This window comes from Argiope bruennichi, chromosome 7 (assembly GCF_947563725.1).
Source record: "Argiope bruennichi chromosome 7, qqArgBrue1.1, whole genome shotgun sequence".
NCBI classification, from domain to species: Eukaryota; Metazoa; Arthropoda; class Arachnida; order Araneae; family Araneidae; genus Argiope; species Argiope bruennichi.
The window spans coordinates 17,781,418-17,801,056 of NC_079157.1; the positions used below are offsets into that span (position 1 = coordinate 17,781,418).

General features: G+C 26.6%; 1 protein-coding gene across 4 annotated transcripts in view; it reads left to right on the forward strand.

The window, feature by feature from the left end:
- LOC129974995 (epidermal growth factor receptor-like) overlaps positions 1 to 19,639 on the forward strand; it is an 87,007-nt gene that overhangs the window by 59,127 nt on the left and 8,241 nt on the right. For all 4 annotated transcript variants that reach the window (XM_056087845.1, XM_056087846.1, XM_056087847.1 and 1 more), the window contains exons 2-22: positions 5,016 to 5,246; positions 6,175 to 6,299; positions 6,421 to 6,631; positions 7,781 to 7,918; positions 8,701 to 8,888; positions 9,661 to 9,802; positions 11,303 to 11,404; positions 11,540 to 11,663; positions 12,180 to 12,347; positions 12,476 to 12,675; positions 13,296 to 13,428; positions 13,871 to 13,940; positions 14,075 to 14,199; positions 14,441 to 14,528; positions 14,695 to 14,796; positions 14,959 to 15,210; positions 16,144 to 16,256; positions 16,724 to 16,859; positions 18,066 to 18,206; positions 18,470 to 18,568; positions 19,356 to 19,541. In XM_056087845.1, coding sequence (XP_055943820.1) covers positions 5,147 to 5,246; positions 6,175 to 6,299; positions 6,421 to 6,631; positions 7,781 to 7,918; positions 8,701 to 8,888; positions 9,661 to 9,802; positions 11,303 to 11,404; positions 11,540 to 11,663; positions 12,180 to 12,347; positions 12,476 to 12,675; positions 13,296 to 13,428; positions 13,871 to 13,940; positions 14,075 to 14,199; positions 14,441 to 14,528; positions 14,695 to 14,796; positions 14,959 to 15,210; positions 16,144 to 16,256; positions 16,724 to 16,859; positions 18,066 to 18,206; positions 18,470 to 18,568; positions 19,356 to 19,541 — 2,943 coding nt within the window. In that variant the 5' untranslated portion in view covers positions 5,016 to 5,146. The remainder of the gene's footprint in view (positions 1 to 5,015; positions 5,247 to 6,174; positions 6,300 to 6,420; positions 6,632 to 7,780; positions 7,919 to 8,700; positions 8,889 to 9,660; positions 9,803 to 11,302; positions 11,405 to 11,539; positions 11,664 to 12,179; positions 12,348 to 12,475; positions 12,676 to 13,295; positions 13,429 to 13,870; positions 13,941 to 14,074; positions 14,200 to 14,440; positions 14,529 to 14,694; positions 14,797 to 14,958; positions 15,211 to 16,143; positions 16,257 to 16,723; positions 16,860 to 18,065; positions 18,207 to 18,469; positions 18,569 to 19,355; positions 19,542 to 19,639) is intronic.

Sequence of the window (19,639 nt, forward strand, 5' to 3'; positions counted from 1 at the left end):
GAAAGGCTACGTCATTTAAGACAAGGAAGAGAGAGAACTGTTATGCATATTAAAATAAAGTTGCAAATTGAGCAATTCTCAAAAATAATTTTTGAATTGACAGTTTAATGATAATAAATCTTTTTGAAGTCGAGGCATTTTCAATATTTTTCTATTCAGTTGGAAAGATCTACACTTGATATATGTCTGAATTTCAATGAGAAATTACTCTCGTACCATGATTTTTTAGTAGAACTTTGGTTCGATTGTATAAAACGAAATATATTAAATTTGAAACAAGAGGAAAATAGATATATAAATGAATAACAATAACATTTTTTTTTCAATTTTTATTGCCTTGTTTTTAATTTTATTATTTTTAGTATCGCTAGAATGGAGATAGAACAAGTAATAAGGTAGTTAACTTTTCAAAGATTACCTAGTTTTAAGAAATTCCATTTTTCAGAAAACAAAAGCAACTTTTATTAATAAGATTTCACTTTTTAACACACTTGCTTCAGATCAATGTCAGTGTATTTGAAATGGAATTCATTAAATTTTAAACCGAAGGTAGAATAAAATCGAGATTAAGAATATTCTAGAAGTATAGGGTTTTAGCCCAATTGCAATTTATATATTTTTAAATTTTCTATGTGTAGTAAATGATTTGTTATTCGCCAAAAACATTAGTAATTGAAATTTAATTTTATGCGCTCATTTATTTAAATGTAAAAGAATGGAGCAACGATGAATTGAAAGTTATCAGTCTTTCATTTATATTCAGTAATTTTTTAGATTTTAAGTTTTATATTAAATTTTTCAATTTTTCAATTAGAAATCAATTGATTAAGCTAAATAATTATCTGAATTAACATAGCCTAAAGTATTTTTATTTAATTGTTTGGTAAATCGGATTTTGCATTAATGGACATTTATATTCTTATTCATAAGATTCCCAATTAAAACAAACATTTATAGTCAATTTGGAATTGAAAAATTATATAATGGTGATGAAAGATTTTGATTATATAATATGTAAAAATAATCTTTTTCTGGAATTTAATCCTTTGGAAGCACATTTATTTGAAAAACTAGTGCTTTTGGTGCATGTTTAATTTTTTACACATATTAACCCTTTCTAGGGCCTGGGAAATATGCTTCCCACCAAATTTATCAATATTTGTATGAAATTATGTAGGTTGGCATAAGTTCTGACAAATTTGTTTAATAAGTCAGAATCTTAGATGCTTCAGTTCTTTATCTCAGACAAAATGATGCGTCTTGATTTGTTACTTAATTATTAATCAACCAAATTAATTAATTAATCAAATTAAGTTTATCTAATAAGCTAAATGAATCCCTTTTCTTATTCTAATTTCAAGCCTAAAAATATTTTAACATAATATGGCTAGAAAAAAATGGTACTTTAAAGGGTTAAAGTAGTAGATATTATACAAGATTTTATTTATTTTATATTATTTATGCTATATAATCTATGATATTGAAATAAGGCAATTAGTAGTACAATAAATTCAAATAAATAAAATCAAATAAATAAATTAGAACAATATATGACGTTCTAATATATCAAAAGTACCTAAGGAGTTAATCATGTAATTTGAATCAATCTTTTTTTCTTTTTAATATGTATTTAAGAAAGGAAAACAGATAAAAATTTTCTTATACTAAATTCTTCTGTTTCTTGTCTTTTAATGTTGTTTACTTAGTTTCTGAACATTTATTTGATAAAGCATTTAAATGCCTTGTAGTTCCAGAATGGAAACAGAAGCAACTTTTCAGTGTAAATTGAAATAACTTTTTCCAGATAGCAACAGGTTTGCAATTTGTACCGAATCCCTTAGCTTTACTTTATCAGGTCCGGTTTAAAGTTCGGATAATTCCAGGAGACTTGAGTTGTAATGAAGGCCTAAGTTGAGGGAGAAAGAAGAAGGGGGGGGGGGGGGATGTTAGTTATCAAACAACCTTTTTTTCTGTTTCTTTACTAATGTAACTCAGCGCTGGGATTCTCATCAGTTGAGCAACTTGGGGATTGTTAATACTGTAAGCGTTTTGACTTAAATGGATTTGATTGCTGTCATAAAATGGCGAATACTTTTATAGCTTTTTAGAATTCAATATTGGCAATTTTTTCAGCATGATGTCATCCCGTACAAAAGCTACTCTCATTTCTTTATCATCATTTTTCTCCCTCTGCGAATTATACCTGTCTCGATTCATTAGAAACACCGTGTTTGTGGTTGTTAATAAAAAATCGTTCTTTTTTTCCCTTGTAGCTCTAAAGGGTTTTAAGAATAGTTTAACAATGAAATCGCTCGGACGTAATTAAAATAATGAGGTTAGCTAGAAACATATTTTAAGTACTATGTAAGAAAAAAGTATGTGCTCTACTGCGTTGCATTTTCAATTTAAAATTTTATTGTTTTTTTTATTATTTTTATTTTAGCAATAGCTTCTGAGTTACAATTTAATGCTACATAGGATACTTTTCGTATGAATTCATGTAAACGGTATAAATTCAATGGTTTTTCGTAACGATTCAATTTATACAAAAAAAAATTTTTTAAACATTGCCAATATTTTTTTTCGTAAATAAATACATTCGGAATTTTGATAATCGTGGAGCATTTCGAATTTGTTTTTAAAAAAATCAAATAGAAATTTCACTAATATTTAAAAGTTTGAAGATTTTTTATTTTACGAAAATTGAACATTACTTTTGAAGCAGCAAAATAGCATTACTGTTGCTAAGCCATTGCCCTACTATTCGTGGATACCATCTACCCTGACAACGCTTATGTATGCAGAATTATTTAACTGGGAATTATGATATACTGCTTAGTCCCCCCCCCCTCCCCATCTATCACCTTGATTCATTCATTTTGTTGAAGATCACTTATTAGTCTCTGGTGTAGAAAGTATATCACTATACTTTCTCTATACCTATAGTATATGTAGTATAAAGAAAGTATAGTAATCGTCAAAAATTTCGAACTCGAGACTTTGACGAAGCTCTACGTTTTAGACCTCCTAGTTCGAAAAATCCATTTTTAGAAAATACCCGTCCGTCCGTCTGTCTGTGACAAAAATATCTCGAAAACTCGTTGAGCTAGATGCTTTAAATTTGATATATGATCGTTATTTGCAATTTCTATCAAATTTTGAGTAAAATCTATTCAGCGGAAGTCCATCTGATGGACTGTTCGGATAAAACTTAAAACTATACTACAAAACGAAGCGAGCTTGATATATAAAATTCGATTGACTGATTTAACATCTGTAGTTTAGAAACTTGCAAATTTTGAGCCAAATCTAATATGGATTGACTGACCAGAACACGATAATTCTGAAATCTAGCGGTTCAAATTTGGTATGGACTTTTGTGACTACAAGTGCAGCCTTGTATCAAATTTTTGTTCCAATCGGTTGAGAGAAACGCGTCCAAAAGACAAATTTGATTTTCGGATGCTATTAACATCATGCAAGGGAATGAACGCCAAATAACTCGTCAGGGATGACACGATAGTTTCAGTAAAAATGATAAATTCACGCCAAAAGTGAATATTTCGTAACTATTGTGCGCCAATGATGTAAGATGTTCTCTGGCATGACAAGTTTATTAGAGAGTACGCGAGAAATTTTTCGGAAGACCACTCCTGCTGGTATTCCAAAGCAATATAACCTTCAAACTTTAATTTTTTTTATTGTTTGATACTACTACAATTTCGTGCGGTTTGTTTTGGAAAGGAAGGTAAATGCCTTCTTTCGATCTGTTCCATGCCATTATTCATAATGCGATGGCGTTATTAAAGGATTAATAATGAAGGTTTCTATTTGTTGTTTACGTTACAGGACAATAAGGAATGCAAAATGTCAATTCGAATTTAAACTGTGTCTGCTGTTACATGGCATAGAGGACAATATGACCGTTACGTAAAGAGGGCGTCGGCACAGCTTCTCGTTTTTATCTCATTAGCTAATTGTTTCTTTCAAGTTCATAAATTGCCCAAGCTGCCATTGTTTTGATTTTCGCGCCATTAGAATATTGGGCTAAACAAAGGCCGTGAACGAATGTAGGTCACAGGATGTGGAGATTTTTTAGTCGAATCGTATTGTTTATTCTATGAGATAATTCGTTTGGAATTTGTTTAGGCTGTTATTTATAATTGTTTTGCCTGGAGCAGGATTTGTATTCATTTTTTGATTGGTTGTGATTAGAAATTGTTGTTATTTTTTAACTTCCTATTTCAAATTTTGTGGATGGTCATTGGGTTCGAAATAGATATTGTCATTCTACTTGGATTCGTGATTTAAAAAACATGAAATAATATTTAAAATTTGAATTCAAAATCGGTTGAGCTATTATAATTTTTTTTATTTTGTATAAATTACGGCGTGTTTTTCATCATTTGTTCATAAAGAATTTTTCCAAATCATTAAAAGTTCTATCACAATCTGTATGACTGAAATTGTTTTTTTGTTTTTTTCCTCACTGGCTTTAATACTTTTCTTTCAAAATTTTTTTCTTATAATTTCCCGCACTCTTAAAAGATTTTTATTGTAATGGATCTGAAGGTGGCATAGTATATATTAAAATGATTTTCTTTATCTTTCTTTCTTTTTTTTTACTGAATATATCATAGGTTTCATTACAAATAACCTCTGACTTATATTTTTACTTTGTCCAAAATACAGTTTTTCATTTCAGAAATTAAATGTGATATATAAATATCTTATAGTGGAATCATATTTTATTATTGCATGCATTGGTGCTATTATCATTATTTTGAGTGTGATAGTGTGCCATTTTTTGGAAATCAGTAGAAAAAAATATACAGAAAATAGCAAATGTAAAAAAAAAAAAAAAAAAAAAAAAAAAAAGCAAAACTAAAAAAATATATGTGAAAAAAAATTTTTACTCAATTTTTTCTCTCTTTTTTTATTATATTGTATATAGTGTTTCAAATAATTGTATCTTTTGCAAAATATAATTAAAATTGATTTCTTTTCTCTTATAGATCTCCTTTCAACAAGTTTGAAGATGCTTCTTAGGAACCTCAGTGGCAGGAAATATTCAGTTTTTGCTCAACTGCTATCAAGTAGGACGCAAGCCTGGTGTACTGCTTTGGAATTCTAATTCATTGCAGTCATGCAGTGCACTGGGCTTGCTTTAGTGCTGCTTGCAGCATTCACGCAGCTCTGCAAGGCTGCACAGCATCACAAAGATTCATATGTTATGAAGGGAAAAAGTAAGCATTTGGTTTTGGACTTCAAACTTCCTCATTTATTTATGTTAAGATTTTCAATTACAAAAATAATATCCCATTGCAGTAGGCTAATAAATGTAATGAACACATAATATTAAAATAAGAAAGATTTTTATTAGTGTTGGAGTAATTTAAATTAAAACTTTTTAATACCTATTTTGACAGAGATAAAATTAAGCTATTATGTGCAAATAGTTTCTGAGAAAATTAAATTTTTTTGTTGAGACTTTATTATTTAATAAAAGTTATTTTGTTGAAATTATGTTCCCTTCATTTAACTAATTTTTTTAAGATAGGGGGTGATAGAAAGTTAAAAGAAAATGCGAGATGAATATAATTAATTTAGTCTTAGTAAAAATTCATATTATTGTCCAGATTAAAAAAAAAAAAAAAAAAAAAAAAAAATTCTAGCAGTATCAACTATTTTTCTTCCCAGATTTTAAATTGTTTGTTTATAATGCAACAAACCACTATATGATATTTTCATATTAATAAGATTTTTCCTAATTATGAGTGTAGTCATTTTATAAATAGTCAAAATCCTAAAATGATCAGCCTTACAATCCCAGTGGCACAGGCATAAAATTCTTTTCTGATATCTTGCCATGGAAATTGATTCTGGTCACTTTTTCTTAAGTAATATTTAAAAAGAAATGCCTCCTAGAAAATGAAATTATACTCTTTGTTATTATTATTTATTTATTTGAAACTGAGTAATGTTTCTTTCTCTAATGGTTTTCACAATTTAGATTTGAAGTTTTATATCAGTAGTTAACTCAAAAGCAAAAGTTTTGAGCGAAAAATGATGAAATGCTACTTATGAAAAACAATTTTTATATTTTCAAAGTATTTGTTTTGATTTTCTTAATTTGATGATGTTAAAATATAAAATAAATTGTTTTATTTATAGTATGCATTGGTACATCCGGGCGCATGTCTGTACCTGCCAATCGAGATCATCATTATCAAAACCTTAGAGACAGATATATCAATTGTACATATGTAGATGGAAATCTGGAGCTTGTTTGGTTACTAGTAAGTTCATTTTTTTCTTCCACTCATTTCATCAGTCATTTGTCATTTTTGTTGGATTTAGAATTATTTTCATTGAACTGTTTTTGAAATACTTATTTATGATATTTTATTTTTTTTACAGGATAGCAACATGGATTTAAGTTTCCTAAAAGAAATCCGAGAAGTGACCGGATATGTTCTCATTTCTCATGTAAATATTCGCCACATCGTGCTTCCTAATCTGATGATCATTCGTGGTCGTAATCTGTTTCAGCTCACTGCTGAGTCAGAGGAATATTCTCTGCTTGTCGCTCGAAACACAATAGAAGTGCTGGAATTGCCAGCTCTGCGTGGTAAGATTTCATTTGTATACCATATATTTTTAAAAACTCTATATAAATAAAATTTTATAAGTGCTATAGAAATACAAACTATTGAATAGATTTTCTTTATCAAATACTCTGAAACTCAATTAGGTTCCTAGTTAAGGTTTCATGGCAATCAATTAAATAATTTTTAATTGATTAAAGATTGTTTTTGCATGTATTGAATGAGAATATTAAAGACATTTCAAATATTTTCATTTAATTACCTTCAAATTAAGAATAAAGTAATTATTACTGATTATTAAATGTGTAGTAAAATATTAAAGCTTATATAGCTTATACCTTTTATATATCCCTGTAAATATTATGATGGATTAAAAAATCGTGTGTGTATGATTTAGAGCATCTTTTTTTACAAAGTGTTATATTGCATACTTTTTTTATTGCAGTGTCTTTAGCTTCTTATTATTTAAGAAACATTATTGTTGGAATTGTACTTTCATACTAATTTTACTAAAAAAATATTTTCCAAATGAATATAGATGCTTGAATCTAGTTTCTTTAATTACATAAATATTCACACTCTATAGAATTTTATCTTCGCTTTAATTTTAAATGTTTAAAAACGAAGCTTTGACAATATATACCAATTAAAATATTTTCCATCATTTTCTACAACTTTTTCTGATTTCCGCCAAATAAGTCTTCAATTCATTATCTTTGAATTTTTTTTGGTCCTCCAGGCCATTTTTTGTTATTAACATCGAAATCAACACTCATAAAACATTAAAATCAAAACCAACACTTTGAAATGATGGAGCGGGTGTGTGATGGGCTGCAGCAACGGATTTCTTCAAATAAATTTAAAAAAAAAAGAATGAATGTTAAAAATGCAATTTGGAGCGTTCCATGATTTAGGTCTTTATACACTGAATAACTCAATAATACTAAATGGCACACTTTCAAAATGATAGTAACAGTAATAGTAAATTGGTAAAGCCCAAAGCTATTGTCGTTTATATAGGTACTTCACATTTTATGAATGGATGTCGCTAATTAAAATACATGCAAGCACCTTATAATAATTTTTTTTTTAAAACTTTGTTCATATAGTAAAAATGAAGATTTGCTCATATAATATTCATAATAATTGTATCATTTAAATTCTTTCTATAGATATACTTGCTGGAGGAGTTGGCTTTATTGACAATGATAATTTGTGTTATATTAATACAATCAACTGGGAGGAAATATTAGCTGGTTATTTGATGAAGCCTATTATTGTTTTTAATTCCACGCTGCCAGAAAGAAGATGTGAGTAAATAATTTTTTAATAAAAAAGTATTATTTTTAAATGCTATGCATTAAAATTTTTATCAAATCTCTTTTAATAAAATTATTCAGTGCATTTTCATTAGTTGCATAATAGATTAATCCTTTAAAAAATTTAAAAGGCTTTGATTTATTTCATATACATGTAAAATATAGGAAATGATTTTTAACTTTCAAACAGACTCTTTCTTACTTGTGTTCTTTTTTATTTATAAAAAGTTTCATGTGGCTCCAAATATACATGATATATAATAAAATAGTTAAAAATTAATCATTAATGAAAAGGAATTATTTTTAGTATTGTTATTTAATTCTTTAAATTATAAGAGATGCTTTACGGATTCTCTCCTCATCCCTTCTAAAGAGATATTTTTTTATAAAACTTGTAATATTTTTAATATTCACTTTCCATACAAATCTATAAAAATGAATTTTGAAAGACATGATAGTATTATATATATAAAACATGACCTTACTATATATATATATATATATATATAATATAATATAATTAGTAAGGTCATGTTTTAAAAATTTCAATTGCATCATTGCTTTGCTTTTCTCTAATCATTTGTTTTATGTATGTGTTTTCAAAGCTTTAATCTTTTGAGTTTAAAAATAATTTATATTAAGAATGTGCTGTTTCAAATGTTAAAGAACAATTTCATATAATTGTGATATAGTTCAAAAACTTTGAAATTTTTATGTCCTGATAAAAATTTTATGTGAAATAATCTTATATTCATGCTTGCATTTTCAATTAGGTCCGCCTTGCCATAAGAGTTGTGTTGCTGGTTGTTGGGGACCAGGTGAGCTTAGCTGCCAAAAATTTTCTAAAATCAACTGCTCACCCCAGTGCCATCAAGGAAGGTGCTTTGGACCAAATCCCAGAGAGTGTTGTCATCTCTTTTGTGCTGGAGGATGTTCGGGGCCAACCCAAAGTGACTGTTTGGTAAGATTATAATCAAGTTTTACGTTCACATTCAATATGGACTGAATGAGAATGAAACAAAATTAAATAAAATAAAAAAGAAACATCATTAAAAATTTTATCTATTATTATTTTCATTTTGTAATTTGTTTTTATTCATTTTTGTTTTAATGAAAATTTTTATTTTCAACTATGAAAGCCCAATCTTTTAAAACCAAATTAATTAAATGTGGGTACCAAGTTTAAAATATAAAATTATTTTTAAAATTTCTACTAACTAATAATTTTTAATTGTGTTATATTGCTTATATCCTGTTGGTTAGCTTAAATACAATATTATTGATAATATCAAACTAATTTTATTTGTACTAAAAAATTGGACCTTTTCAAGTTAAATGACATTTATGATTTGTGCATTTAAATCACTGAAATTATAATATTTAAATCTCTAATCAAGTCAAAGTAGCAACTCATTTGAAAAAAGAAATTCATTTTGCATATTCTTAAGTATATAAATTCTCTTTTATATTGTTATATGTATTTAAGTAATAATATATGTCCCAAACAAAATGTCTCTTTTAATTAGAAAGTTTTTAAAAAATTCATAAATCAATTGTTAACATTAGATGAATGTAATTTTTAATTAATATATATTTGATATAAATATTAGAGGATTAATTTATTTTTCCTTAAAGATTACAAGCATTATGTTTTATATTTGCTAATAATTATGAAATTTAAATAGTATTTTTAAATGTTATAGTTTGTATCTAAGCAATATTAATTTTTATAGGCATGTAAAAATTTTGATGATAATGGAGTTTGCAAGCAAGAATGTCCACCAATGAGAAGATACAATCCTGCTACATATTCTTGGGAAAGCAATCCTGAAGGAAAATATGCATATGGAGCCACTTGTGTAAAGAATTGCCCTGGTATATTATTTCACTCAATGATTTTGTATATAGGGCAATAATATAAATAATTTTTATAATATGTGTCATGATATATTGCTATATTTTCTTATAAGTATTGATCATATTGATAATTTAAATCTTTATTAATCGCTAGATGAATATCATATATATGAACAAAATTATAGTACATAAATATGATATTCATCTTATGTACTGCCGAGTATCCGACCTAATGTGACGGAAGACAGGCTGGGTAACAAAAAAGCCGGATAGGCTAGAGTTCTATGGACTTTTTTTTTTTTTTTACCTACTAATACCAGAAGACAAAGTTTTTATACGAAATGTATTATGTTATATACATTTTCTCACTTCTTATTGAGTACTAAGCCCTCCATTTATCCCAAGTCATGTAGAATGTAAATGTGGCCGTGGCCTGATGAATCACAGAAGCAGTTGCCAGTAGCATGTTGAGCTAATATAGAAAACTCTGTACTAGTATTTTATATATTGCACTACATGTTTCAATAATTTATTGAAGAAAAAGTAGGTTAAAGGATATAAATACATTTTAACACAAATTCAGTAATGCTTAACTTAGATGCTGAAAATATAAACAAAATTTTAAAGTAAATTGTAAAGCTAGTTCTTAAGAAAATTGACTGAAACTGATTTTAGTTTTCATGGGTAAATGATTACACAGATATGAAATGGTAACTCAAAGATAATTTTTATAGTTTTAGTTTATAAAAGTACCTATAATTTTTAGTTTTTGAAAAAGTCCTTAATAGATTACTGCTTCTGCAATGTTTTGCTTCCCTCATTTAATTACGATAAAAGAAAACTAGGCCGGATAGTCGCAATGCGGATACTTGGGAGTTTACTGTATTTGCATCGGAACATTTTTCATTTAGAATGAAATCTTTTCCATTTTATCCAGATTTGTTACACTGTACTATATCAACAATTTATATCTTTTAATTTTCCTTTCATTATTTGGTCACATTCTATGTTTAAAGATGTAAAATGAAGGTATTATATTGTGAAATTAATTTCCTTTAATCCATTATATTCCATAAATTAGTCATTTCATTATCTCAAAAAAGTTAAATTGATATGATATCACAATTAAAATGTTAGCAAATACTATATTAAATTATTATTTTATATTAGAAAGGTTTTGGTTTTTAAGTTACAATTTTGAATATTAAAAAGGCATTTATGCAAGTTTTCTTTTAATTTAGATATAACGTGTTTGTCTGAGTTATTCTTGTTACAATATGATCACATTTTTATATTATTCAAAGTCCAAGGAATAGTAGTATAAAGCAATGGAAATATAAATCTTTGGAAGCCACTTGCATAATTTTCATTGAAACTCAGTCTAGATGGATTAATGAAAAGTATTGCAAGCAACAGAAAAATGTTTAAAATAGGAGTATAGATGTGAAATAGCATTGTGTATATATATATATATATATATATATATTACTTGACCCTAATTCAAACAATTCTTTCTAGAACATCTATTACGTGACAGTGGTGCATGTGTGAGGTCTTGCCCAGATACAAAGAAAGCAATTGATGGTGAATGTGTTTCTTGTGATGGCCCATGTCCTAAAAGTGAGTTGTTATAATTGTTCTTTTAAAAAAAAAACAGAAAATCCCCTTGTTTGTATTTTACATATTCTTAATATTTTTTTGTATCCCTTTGTCATCTTTAGAAAAAACTTTTTAATTAAATCTATTTTTTTCTAGATTGCCAAGGTGTAAGAGTTGTCCACTCTGGGAACATTGATACATTTCGTGGTTGCACTGTCATCGAAGGATCTTTGACAATCTTAGATCAAACGTTCGATGGATTTCAAGATGTTTACCCAAAGTAAGAATTGTGCTTAATTGTGACTGAAACTTTGCTGATTCTTATTTCATGCAGGGATGGATTAAGAATTACGGCTATATAAACAATGTGAACTTCCAGGCCACCTTACTTCTTTAAACTTTCAAAGCCAAATATTTTTTAAATCAATCTTAATATAATCTTTGTCAAAATTTATTAATTAAAACTATTTATATAAACTCATATAACAATTTGCTTAATTCCAGACACTTGCTAAAAAGTGTGATTCAGTATATTATGTATAAATGCTCAACTGAGATCTTAAAGTAATTTTTTATGAAACAGAATTAAAAAAAGACAACTTTTTGAACTCAATGTAAATAATATTTAATAATTTTTGTTCTTAAACATGCATTTTAATTTTATGACAGCAGTTGGATTTGCCACAATCGGAGTATAAAATCATTGATATTATACTCCGATTGTGTTTTTCCAAGATTTTGTGAAAATATATTTTAAATACATCTTTTTTTTGTACTAATGACATTTATTTTACAGCTTTACTTTTGGTTTGAGATATCCAAAAATGCATCCAAATGAACTGGAAGTTTTCTCAACTTTAAAAGAAGTGACTGGCTTTGTGAACATTCAAGCTACACATCCAGATTTTCGAAATTTGTCTTTTTTTAGAAATCTTGAAATTATTGATGGTCGTCAACTGACAGAGTATGTATATATTTTGTTCATTCACTTAAGCCTCTCTCTCTTTTTTAACATTATATATTCAGTCTTTGTTTTTAAGTCGTTATTGTATCATTTTTGTGTAACTCTAATCCATCTCCCCATCTTTATAGGTTTAATGCTGCTTTGTATATAGTCAAAACTTCACTGCAAAGTTTAAATTTGCGCTCTCTAAGGAAAGTACGATCAGGCAGCGTAGCAATTTTAGAAAATTCCGAGCTGTGTTTTGCTAGTGAGATTCAGTGGCCAGTATTAATGAGATCAAGCACTGGAAGTGTTTTACTACAGCGTAATGCAGTGATTGAACATTGCAGTAAGTTTTGAGGGTTTAATGCTTTTATTTTGTATTTTAACAGCTTGAAAATTTTATTCTATTTTGTATATTAAGTTTATGCTTTGAATTTTTATATTTATCATTATTTATATTTATGTTTTATCGAATTTATATTATGAATAAGTGTGAAGAAAATTTGCTTAGTTAATTTAACTATGCATTGATGATAAAAGTATCTGCCATAATGTCTGGGAAAAAATGTTGGTAAAAATTCATGATTTTTTAAAGGAAATTGATATATTGAAAGGTTTTTTTTTAAAATTATAATTTAAATAAGTCATTAGTTTATAAGAAAAAAGTATTTTCTTTTTCTTATTTTTCATAATTTCTTTTCTTAGCATTAGCTACTCTTTGTTGTTATAACTTTACTGTAGTAAATTTTCTGTAAGATGAAAAATTCAAAAAATTATAACTGTTTTTAATTAGCTTTCATTTTAGAATTTTTAAGCTTAATCCTCTGTTAAATTCATTCAGTGTTTTGAAATATCTCAATCGATATTTATTACAGTCTATGAATTTATATATTTCAGTCTTATGCATATTCTAATCAATTAGCTGAATATTTATTTATAATAAATTTTTATTAATTGTCTTATTAGGAAAACAAGGACTAGTATGTGATGAACAATGCTCAAGTGAAGGTTGTTGGAGCTCAGGACCAGATCAATGTCTTTCTTGTAAATCATACAAATTAAAAGATACATGTGTCTCTGGTTGCAATACTACTAGAGGGTATGAATATAATTTTTTTTTCTATGCATCTATTTTTAATATTCTGATATTCTTTAAGTGCAATATTAACTTTTGTATTACAGTATTATATTTTTATAATACCAATATACTTCAAAATATTTTCACTCTAATAAGGATTTTTATAATTAAAAAAATCAATTTTTATATTTTTAATTTTAAATTATCATTTCTTGATCTATAAAAAACGACTTTATCTTTGAAATTAATTTTTTAAGGTCATAGAAGAAATATATGCTTGCATCTAACTAATAAGGATGCAATGTTTAATTTTTAAAATGTTATAATTGCTGTAATTTAATTGTAAAGATGAAGTTATTATAAGTAGATTAAAAATAATTAAATTTAACTGAAATATAAGCATATAATGCTTATTCTATCTGTAAGCAATCTGTTTTAAATTTTATATCTTTTCTCTCTACAGGATTTATGATGCTGGAAATAAAATTTGTGAATATTGTGATGAAGAATGCTTGGGAGAGTGCCTAGGTCCTGTAAGTGTATTTCACTGAATATTGTCGACATACTCAAATGCATTTCTTCTCTAAACATTAATTTGCTATTCTTAATAAATTAACTTGTTTATTTTAACACTTGAATTGTTTTTAATATATAATTTTCTTCACAGGGACCAAGTAATTGTACACAATGTAGAAATGCTCGTGATGGTCCTTATTGTGTTTCTCAATGTCCAGTGAGCAAATATAATGAGAACAGAGAATGCATGCCTTGCCATGAAAATTGTGCAAATGGGTAAGGTTTTTTTAAAAAAAAATTGTTATTTAATTTTTATGTTAAAAAAAGCAGAAAAAAAATCATTGACAGATATATATAATTATCCAAAAGACTTAATAATTATTAAAATTAGAAAATATTTTTAAAATATCAGTTTATTACAAAAATAAAACATATTTTCTCATTTAAAAAACAGTCTTATACACTATTGCTGCTTTATTATTTTTATGACTATACATTCATTGATGTTATTTTTCAGATGTACTGGTCCAAGAAATACAGTTGGACCTGGTGGATGTAAATCATGTGACAAAGCAATTGTCAGTGCATACGATCCAAATATTGTTGTAAGTACTATCTTTAATTATTAGAATGTTTGTGGAATAACTGTGGATGCTAATAATCATAAGTAAAATATGCAGTTTTATGTTTTCTTGTTTAGAGGAGCAATTAGTGATTTATTGAATATTTTTAACTATAACTATATCGGCTTTTTACTATTTAAAATTATAGGAGCAATGTCTAAAAGCTGAAGAACCATGTCCTGATGGTTATTATCAAGAATATAGTGGACCTCATGAAGAAGGCATCATGAAATCTTTAACTGGAAAATCGGTGAGAATTATTTAGTTGTTTTATATTTATGAATTCTGATTTAAATATATATTCATTTTATTTTAATGCAGATTTAAAATTTAAAAGAACTGCACCATTTTTGAAATGTGTAAAATAAATTAGAAATCTTAAATTCGATGAATGTATATGTTTTTTCACTAGGTGTGTCGCAAATGTCATCATCGATGTAAAAACTGCACAGCCTATGGAATTCATATTACTGTATGTGATTGTCTTAAATACAGTGCTGGAGAGCAGTGTGAAGATAGTTGTCCTCGAGATCACTATCCAGATAATACCAACTTCCATTGTGTGAAATGTGCTGAGGAATGTAGGGGATGCACTGGACCTACTAGTACTGAATGTCAAGCATGCAGAAATTACAGGGTATATTTATCATCAAATAGAACTTTGGTATGTTGAATTTCCATAAAAATTTAAACAACTTTTAAATATTTACAATGAAATCATGTATTTGTTATTTTGAGACCAATTATAAAAAAAAGAAAGGCTAATGAAAATAAAATAATGTATATTGTTCAGTTACAAGATATTAATTATAACTTGAAAAAGAATTAGTATTGTGCTGGAAGATGTTAGTTTAGAATTGTATAATTTGATACGTTCATCTAAAAATAGTGTTAATTTCTTATAAACAATTTTAAATTTTCTAAAATCTGCTGTCAAATATTTGTAAAGTAGAGGCAATATTGTTTGAATGCACTTAACATATTTTATGATTTAGATCTGATGTCAAAGTTAAGATTACAGACATTTTATTTTATAATGTATTTTGCATATCAAAGTTTTAATAGATATGTGTAATTGTAAATTTTTAGAACAAAACTTGTGATACAAAATTGTAATTTAAACTTTTATTACATAATTACTATAGACTGTTAAACTGAACAATACCTTGGCTTTTCTGTATTATATACATTTGGCTTCTGATTTAGTGAAGCTAAAAGAATTTTTATCTCCATGATTAACTTCAACATGCAAAATTTATTTCTAAGGAAATATTAATAGGAAAGTGGGTTTAAATGATAAAGTTTTGATTTCTTATCAAAAATTCTCTCCTCATATTCTTTGAAACCTTATTAGTCAGAGCTAAATAGTATCACATAAATGACTGCTTTGAAAATTCGTGTGAAATAAATTTTTGCTTATTCTTATATTTTTGTATATTTTGTATGGACAGTGTTTTCCTTTCCATATAATTATTATTATTCCATTATTTATTCCATTAATTATTATTATATTATTATTTTAAATACCATAAATATTACAATGCCATGACAGTACGGTTCTATTATTTTATTTACATGAAAATAATTTTAATTTTAGTTCAATTGTACTGCTTCATGTCCAGCTGATAAACCTTATAAAGTGTTTGATGATAACATGGAAGACCCATATTGTTCTGATGTAGATCCAATTGCCATTGCATACCATGGGATGTAAGTAAACTTTTTTGAGTAGAAAATAACATTAATTTTGAAATAAAAAAATGTTTTTATATAGAATATAATAATAATAATTTAAAGCCACATAATATATATATATAACATATTAAGTATTTGTTATATGTATGTAAGGATGCCTTTTGACAGAGAAATTTAAAAATTAATGTGTTAAGCCATTTATATAAAAATGACTCTTCATTTTAGATACATGTAACATCTCTTTTAATTAATTATCTCTTATTTAATTAAATTATTATTAATATCACTTATTAATTTAATTTAATAAGTTATTTGAATGTTCCAAATATCTGTGTTTGAATAATTATGATATGTTTCATTCAAAGAAGTTTGTATGCTTTCAAATAAAAAAAATGCATTTTTATAAAATAGGCATGATATTCAATAAAAATTTTAGAATACAATCTAAGAAATAATGTAATTTTCTTTTGTATTCATTACAGTGAAGAGGAACATTTACCTGCAATTTTGGGAGGAATTGTCGGCTGTATTTTATTGCTCACTGTATTTGCTGTTGTTTTTGGTTATCAGTGGATACAAAGAGTGAAAACGAAAGAAAACACCATGATGATGACTATGGTAAGTAAAACAAAAGCAATGCCAAATTATTAATTTTATTTCTGATGGAGGCACAAACTTTTATTAAATTCTGGATATTATTATCAAGCTAATAAAAGGTGTGTAATTACTGGATTTTTTTCTCAAATTTAAGATTTAAAGATTTATGCAATATAAACTCATTCTCCGATAGCTTTTAATTTTACAATTTCAAATAGTTTTTATTTTTTCTGGTCATATACTGTCAAATGACATCAGCAACTAATCTACTCTTATTAATCATCATTTATTGTATGCCCATTTAATGACAACATGTTCAATATACAAATTAATAATGCACTAAATTTATATCATTAAGTATATACATATTTGTTAATCCATCATTTCTTTAATTAATTAGTGTTTATTATCAATTTGATTTTATTTGCTTGTAATTAATAATTTTGATTGGGGAAGATCACTCAAAGAATTTAAATTTTTGGACTGTATAAAGTTTAAAAAAGAGATGCAAGTTTTGGTCTTGCTAATCGTATTGCAAATAAAGAAACATAGAACTGCAGCTGTTCCTGGAACTTAACTCCTTGCTCAAAAGCATAGAAATTATTTTTAAAAATGTTCTAATAAGAGAGTAGTTCTATGAAGTGATGCAATAAAACATAATTTTTTAACTTAGGATATTATACTCTCTACCTGATTTAGAAGATTTGAAAATATGTTTGTATGCATGTGTATTATATTAATGTTCTAGATTATTTCTAACATTGTCAGGTTTTGATTTATTCTCTAATGGAATAGCTATCACCCTTAAACTATTAATTTTTGTGAAATAAATGGAAACATTTTTGAGATAGTAATTTTTCTTGTTTTTATGAAAAAAATTTTTTTGCATATAAAATACTTGTTAAATATATTTTATCTTCTTACACTTATCTTTTTCTGATTTAGTTTGAAATATCTTCTTTATATTATTTGAATAATTACTTTAAATCTAACTGATGATCTGGCTTTTTAACAACAAATTCAAGCACCATATTTCTGTTTAATTAATAATAAAAAAATTATTTTTATGAATTTAATGGGTTTTTTTTCCATTAAATATTTCATCTCTTTTATGTGACGTAATTATATTTCAAATTCTGAAATTGGTTTCAGTAATAAAATAAATTGTTTAAAATAATTAGAATTAAATTTCAGTTCCAAAATTTTTATTATGGATTTTTATTTCAGCGCATGACTGGGTTTGAAGATAACGAGCCCTTGAAACCGACCAATGTCAAGCCAAACTTGGCTAAGCTTAGAATTGTGAAAGAAGCTGAACTGAGAAAAGGAGGCATTCTAGGTTATGGAGCTTTTGGGACCGTGTATAAGGTATGATAGTTTTCATTATTGTTTTCATCTAGTACCATTTTATACACTTTAATAATTTTTTAACTGTGTTTTTTTTTATTATTTAATTGATCTTTGAAAATTCTTAATCATAAAAGCATTTTCTAAACAATCTCCATCGGATTTCACAAATTTCTTTAAATTTTTAAAAGTGTATCTACTTTTTCATAATGGCATATTGGAGAAATAATTATTAAATTTGATTGTTCCATAAATTAATCTATTTTTCTTCTTCTTTTGTTTAGGGTGTTTGGGTGCCTGAAGGTGAAAATGTGAAAATTCCAGTTGCTATCAAAGTTCTTCGTGATGGTACCTGTCCTAATAATAACAAGGAAATCTTAGAGGTAACATGAAATTGAGTGTATTATCTTATTTGCACCTATTTAAAGAAAACAACATTTTAACTTTAATAATAGTGTTTAGATTTTTAAAGCAACTTATGAGATTTGATTCTTAAATATACAGATTCAAAAATGGAATTTTGTTTATTTCTAGTCTGTATTGTTTAATATTGTGTGATTAAAACAACTTGCAGCAACATCAATTTGTTTCACAATAATAAAATGAAATTTTGCAACATAGTTACTGCTGATATTGAAATTTTAATGGAATTAGGAAGCCAAAGCTTAATATTTCTTAATGAATTGCATTAGTTTAGTTAATTAGTTATGAAAAAGAAGTTACAGGCTTAAAACTGGATTCTGTCAAAGATCAGCTATCTAAGCTGATCTTTTCTATATTAAAATGTACTATTTATAATTATATCTCTGTTTGTATTGAAGAGGAATTTAAGAGAGATGGTAACAACATTGGTGTGATCTGATTACATTTTAAAATTGTTTGATCCATTCCCAAAATGATCATGCTTTATTTTAAAGTGATGTATTATTTGTTATTATTATTATTATTAGTCACAAGATTTTATTGATAATTGTAGAAGAAAGGGATTGTAGCTTAAAATATTTCTAATATTCATATTTCAAACTATATTACTATCTGCGAGTTTCACGAGATGAAAGCCTGGCCTAACCATACTGTACCAAAAATTATTGGTTACAAATTATGATTGTTTTAAAAATTTACTTTGTCGAGATAAATTTTAGTCATTTAATTCTTTTTTCTTTTTTTTAGGAGGCATATTTTATGGCTAGTGTGGATCATCCAAATCTTCTAAAATTGTTGGCTGTTTGTATGGCTTCTCAGCTTATGCTTGTCACCCAGTTGATGCCATTAGGTTGCCTACTAGATTATGTACGTTCCAACAAGGATAAAATTGGCTCAAAACCTCTCCTGAGTTGGTGTGCTCAGATAGCTCGGGTAAGTTTGAGTTTTTTACATTCTGTTCCACAATAAAATTATTTTTTAGACACCTAATTTTAGATTTAATTCATCCAATGTTCTTTGTTCTTAAACTA